Genomic DNA, 6,247 nt, shown 5'->3' on the forward strand with positions numbered 1-6,247 from the left:
CGTTTACAGCCTTGTTTATAACCTGTTTATAGGCTACTGAAAACGCCTTGTATAAAGGCCCGTTTACAGCCTTGTTTATAACCTGTTTATAGGCTACTGAAAACGCCTTGTATAAAGGCCCGTTTACAGCCTTGTTTATAACCCGTTTATAGGCTACTGAAAACGCCTTGTATAAAGGCCCGTTTACAGCCTTGTTTATAACCCGTTTATAGGCTACTGAAAACGCCTTGTATAAAGGCCCGTTTACAGCCTTGTTTATAACCCGTTTATAGGCTACTGAAACCTTATATTTGAATTTAATAACACCGGCTTTCGACAAAACAACATTTAATCATTACAGTGTTTTCAGATGAATTATCTGTTGTCAAATCGGACGTTTCATGTTGTAAAGGTTCCCGTTGTAATAACTAAAGGTTCCCGGTGTAATAACTAAAGGTTCCCGTGGTAATAACTAAAGGTTCCCGGTGTAATAACTAAAGGTTCCCGTGGTAATAACTAAAGGTTCCCGTGGTAATAACTAAAGGTTCCCGTTGTAATAACTAAAGGTTCCCGTGGTAATAACTAAAGGTTCCCGTGGTAATAACTAAAGGTTCCCATTGTAATAACTAAAGGTTCCCGTTGTAATAACTAAAGGTTCCCGTGGTAATAACTAAAGGTTCCCGTGGTAATAACTAAAGGTTCCCGTGGTAATAACTAAAGGTTCCCGGTGTAATAACTAAAGGTTCCCGGTGTAATAACTAAAGGTTCCCGGTGTAATAACTAAAGGTTCCCGGTGTAATAACTAAAGGTTCCCGTTGTAATAACTATAGGTTCCCGTGGTAATAACTAAAGGTTCCCGTTGTAATAACTAAAGGTTCCCGTGGTAATAACTAAAGGTTCCTGTGGTAATAACTAAAGGTTCCCATTGTAATAACAAAAGGTTCCCGTGGTAATAACTAAAGGTTCCTCTGGTAATAACTATAGGTTCCCGTTGTAATAACTAAAGGTTCCCGGTGTAATAACTAAAGGTGTAATAACTAAAGGTTCCTGTGGTAATAACTAAAGGTTCCCGGTGTAATAACTAAAGGTTCACGTTGTAATAACTAAAGGTTCCCGTGGTAATAACTAAAGGTTCCCGTGGTAATAACTAAAGGTTCCCGTGGTAATAACTAAAGGTTCCCGTGGTAATAAATAAAGGTTCCCGTGGTAATAACTAAAGGTTCCCGTGGTAATAACTAAAGGTTCCCGGTGTAATAACTAAAGGTTCCCGTGGTAATAACTAAAGGTTCCCGTGGTAATAACTATAGGTTCCCGTTGTAATAACTATAGGTTCCCGTTGTAATAACTAAAGGTTCCCGTTGTAATAACTAAAGGTTCCCGTTGTAATAACTAAAGGTTCCCGTTGTAATAACTAAAGGTTCTCGTTGTAATAACTAAAGGTTCCCGTTGTAATAACTAAAGGTTCCCGTGGTAATAACTAAAGGTTCCCGTTGTAATAACTAAAGGTTCCCGTGGTAATAACTAAAGGTTCCCGTGGTAATAACTAAAGGTTCCCGTGGTAATAAGTAAAGGTTCCCGTGGTAATAACTAAAGGTTCCCGTGGTAATAACTAAAGGTTCCCGTGGTAATAACTATAGCCGACTACTTACAGCACACGCAGATTCCTCAGTCCAGCGAAGTCGGCCTTGGTGATTTTAGTCAGATTATTAGCGTTCAGATCCCTGGAGAAACAAGACGCAACAAGACGACACGATGAGTTACAATATGGACACAAAAAAAAACCCGAAACAATCATTTATATTTAGAACATGTTCTAAATAACAGATTTGAATAACACGCAACCTACACGTCACGGTGCCAGTATTACCCTGGTTATTGACGTTATTTAGGCCACAATTAAATGACTGAATTTAAAACAAACGATGGGGGAGAATCTCAGGATACATGTGGACATGTTCGTCTTTCCATTACAGATCAGAGACGTCAGCCTACGAAACATAAAGGAATGATGAGATAATTCAAACCAACGAAACATAAAGGAATGATGAGATAATTCAAACCAACGAAACGATGAGCAGGATAAAGGAATGATGAGATAATTCAAACCAACGAAACGACGAGCAGGATAAAGGAATGATGAGATAATTCAAACCAACGAAACGATGAGCAGGATAAAGGAATGATGAGATAACGATGAGCAGGATAAAGGAATGATGAGATAATGATGAGCAGGATAAAGGAATGATGAGATAACGATGAGCAGGATAAAGGAATGATGAGATAACGATGAGCAGGATAGAGCGAGGTGTTAGAGTTTAATTGTAGGAGGCGACATTAGGAGATCGTTAGTTGAATCTGTTGTAAATGAAAATGTTTTAGTTTAACCAAACCACGTCAATCTCCACAGCGGGTAGAAGAAATAAACTCTCCTACAGGCTTTATTAGCTTAAAAGTACATTCACTAAATCCGTTTTTTATTAGTTTGAGCTGTGTGTGTGTGTTAGTGTGTGTGTGTTAGTGTGTGTGTTAATGCATGTGTGTTAGTGTGTGTGTGTGTTAATGTGTGTGTGTGTGTTAATGTGTGTGTGTGTTAATGTGTGTGTGTGAGTGTGTGTGTGTGTGTTAATGTGTGTGTGTTAGTGTGTGTGTGTTAGTGTGTGTGTTAATGTATGTGTGTTAGTGTGTGTGTGTTAATGTGTGTGTGTTAGTGTGTGTGTGTGTGTTAATGTGTGTGTGTGTTAGTGTGTGTGTGTTAGTGTGTGTGTTAATGTATGTGTGTTTAGTGTGTGTGTGTGTTAATGTGTGTGTGTTAGTGTGTGTGTGTTAATGTGTGTGTGTGTGTGTGTTAATGTGTGTGTGTGTTAATGTGTGTGTGTGTGTGTGTTAATGTGTGTGTGTGTGTTAGTGTGTGTGTTAATGTATGTGTGTTAGTGTGTGTGTGTGTTAATGTGTGTGTGTGTGTGTGTGTGTTAATGTGTGTGTTAATGTCTGTGTGGTGTGTTAATGTGTGTGTGTGTTAATGTGTGTGTGTGTGTGTGTTAATGTGTGTGTGTGTTAATGTGTGTGTGTTAGTGTGTGTGTGTTTAATGTGTGTGTGTTAGTGTGTGTGTGTGTGTTAATGTGTGTGTGTGTTAGTGTGTGTGTGTGTTAATGTGTGTGTGTGTGTTTGTGTGTGTGTTAATGTATGTGTGTGTGTTAATGTGTGGTGTGTGTGTGTGTGTGTTAATGTGTGTGTGTGTGTGTTAATGTGTGTGTGTGTGTGTGTTAATGTGTGTGTTAATGTGTGTGTGTGTGTGTGTTAATGTGTGTGTGTGTGTGTGTGTGTTAATGTGTGTGTGTGTGTGTTAATGTGTGTGTGTGTGTGTGTGTGTTAATGTGTGTGTGTGTGTTTCGGGCTGAGGGTTTTCCCGTTACAACAGCCCGAGACGTCAAAACATAAACCCGTAACTTCATGAACCGCTCACCGACTTTAAAACGGGTCAAATGAATTATCTGTCCGATACCAATGGGAACCATTTTCTGCTCCACTGCCTTTAATTATCAATACGGTTCGAGACAAACGACAGTCCTAATACCCCTGGTTGGACACCACTGGTCTATATTATAGACTTCAGGGAGGGTAGACAATAAACCCTATATAGTGACTACAGTCCTAATACCCCTGGTTGGACACCACTGGTCTATATTATAGACTTCAGGGAGGGTAGACAATAAACCCTATATAGTGACTACAGTCCTAATACCCCTGGTTGGACACCACTGATCTATATTATAGACTTCAGGGAGGGTAGACAATAAACCCTATATAGTGACTACAGTCCTAATACCCCTGGTTGGAAACAACTGGTCTATATTATAGACATCAGGGAGGGTAGACAATAAACCCTATATAGTGACTACAGTCCTATAATACCCCTGGTTGGACCCCACTGGTCTATATTATAGACTTCAGGGAGGGTAGACAATAAACCCTATATAGTGACTACAGTCCTAATACCCCTGGTTGGACACCACTGTTCTATATTATAGACATCAGGGAGGGTAGACAATAAACTCTATGTAGTGACTACGGCATATACTCACAGTCTCTCTGCATTGCGTGGTATATTCCTGGGAACGCTGCGGAGACCCTGGCCGTGACAGTCCACAGTAGAGCCGGAACAGGAGCACTGCGCCGGGCATGGCTGGCCCTCTGCCCGGCTGGACAGCCCCAGGACCACCAGGACAGCCAGCAGACAGCGACACAGACCCAGAGCTGAGGCCGGAGCAAGGAGGCTCGACCGTAGGGACATTATCACTGCAGTGGACTGGTTTGGTAGCCCACCAAGGAGAGGAGACGAGGAGTCACCGAAGGGTTGTAAATCCACAGGAGGAGTTAAAATCCCACGAGGAGGATTCCAACTCTCTTTCTGTTGTTTGTTTATTTTGTGTGATTTGCTTCTCTTCGTTGTTGCGGTTTTATTGTAGTATATAAAAATCACATGTCAGAAGAAACCCGCAAGTCTGGATGACAGCGGCCGGGCGGAAAGAGAGTGCGGCAGGGCGGCAGGCTGGTAGACGGACAACTGGCGCTAGAGCGGCACAAAGTTCTCCCACATGGCCGCGGCATGCAGTGCGGTAATCCCCTCCGTGTGAAGCGATGTATACACGGTAAACCCAAGAAACACCTCCTAATGAACCTTTGGCGAACACACACACACTCGCCCTCTCACACACACACACCAGGTGAGATTAGACACAGCGCGAGGTGGGTGAGTGATTGGCTGTTGTATTATTCATTCACAGCACGCGCAGAGCGAAGAAATCGTGATCTCGTGCAGGTCAACGTGGCTGAGGTATTGATTTCCCTTCAGACGTCCGTTTAACACCGGGAAGAGCCCCGTGCTTAGAATCACACTCCGTGTGTGTGTTTTCGGTGAAAGAGCTCTCCGAGACTGCGTGTGTGTGTTTGAGGGAGAAGAGAAGAAAACGGGAACGTTTCCACTGCGTCTGTCCAAGCAACACCTCGCACGCACACACTCAATCCCTCTTTTCTTCCTTCCTCTCACTCTCCCTTTCTCTCTATCACTCGAACACACACACACACACACACACACAATGACGAGTCTGCGTTTTCCTCCGAGGCAGAGCGACGCTGTCGTTAGACCACTCTCTCTCTCTCTGCAGTGGCCGGCCACCTGATGCCGTGAGCGGTGTAGAGGAGAGACGAGGCCCGTCTTGGAAAGTAACCACCGTAAACCAATCGTAACCTACCGGTCGGTGCACCTTCAAAATCACTCTTGAGAGATCCTTGAAGGTTACAAGTGTTCACCACAGCAGCAGAAATAGTAAATCATCCAAACCGTTAGTCCAAACCCAGGAGCGGAAACACAGCGGAGGACAGTAGCCTAATTAGGAGGTTCTTAAATCCCAAACGGTTCAGGTAGGATATCCCAAATAAACCCGACAGGAAAGTTGAGGTAATGTTGCAGGAATAGTAACGAGTCAAAGGGAGGGGGGTAGATAATACCTCCGTGTCTCTGTCTGCAAAATCAACCGGGGTTTGTTTATAACAGCGCTGCGTCAAATATGTTCAATGTACAATGTACAATACAAATTCTCCCAACCGCGCGTTTCGGCTGTCAATCTCATCCGTTAATCCGTGCCGTTTATTTCGGTGTTTCTGTCCCCGTAGGCTAGGGGGGTTTTCACCCTCTGTTTTTAACGTGCGAACTCACAGCAGTGTGGACCAGGGAACTCCCTTTCCAACCCCAAGCCCTGGAAGCTTTATACTGGCCGGATAACTCCTCCCCTACCCCCGCCCCGAACCCGACTCCTGCCCGCTACCCCTCTACCTTGTACGGTGCTCAAACACAGCGTCACACTGCCTGACGCAGTCGCGCGGTTTGTGTGTCAAATCTTAATACTGGTTTCTACATATCAGACAGAGAGTATTGACCTGATGGATAGATCTGAGGCAGTGGATCTTTTCATCTCTCTCGCTCCCTGTCTCTCTCTGTCTCTCTCTGTCTCTCTCTGTCTCTCTCTCTCTCTCTCTCTCTCTCTCTCTCTTTCTCTCTCTCTTTCTCCCTCTCTCTCTCTCTCTCTCTCTCTCTTTCTCCCTCTCTCTCTCTCTCTCTCTCTCTCTCTCCCTCCCTCTCTCTGTGTTGGTGTGGGAGTGTAGTGTGTGTATCACAGGAGGCTGGTAGCACCTTAATTGTGGAAGACTCATTGTAACGGCTGGAGAGGAACTAGTGGTCCCTGATGCCCTTCCCTTCCCTCTGTTTGT

General features: G+C 43.9%; 1 protein-coding gene across 1 annotated transcript in view; it reads right to left on the reverse strand.

Moving 5' to 3' along the window:
• LOC116365957 (slit homolog 2 protein-like) overlaps positions 1-5,705 on the reverse strand; it is a 10,842-nt gene extending 5,137 nt beyond the window's left edge. The window contains exons 1-2 of the mRNA XM_031818262.1: positions 4,063-5,705; positions 1,629-1,700 (exon numbers count right to left, since the gene is read on the reverse strand). Coding sequence (XP_031674122.1) covers positions 1,629-1,700; positions 4,063-4,271 — 281 coding nt within the window. The 5' untranslated portion in view covers positions 4,272-5,705. The remainder of the gene's footprint in view (positions 1-1,628; positions 1,701-4,062) is intronic.
• Positions 5,706-6,247: the final 542 nt, after the last annotated feature.

Source organism: Oncorhynchus kisutch, unplaced genomic scaffold, assembly GCF_002021735.2.
Source record: "Oncorhynchus kisutch isolate 150728-3 unplaced genomic scaffold, Okis_V2 scaffold1317, whole genome shotgun sequence".
NCBI lineage: Eukaryota > Metazoa > Chordata > Actinopteri > Salmoniformes > Salmonidae > Oncorhynchus > Oncorhynchus kisutch.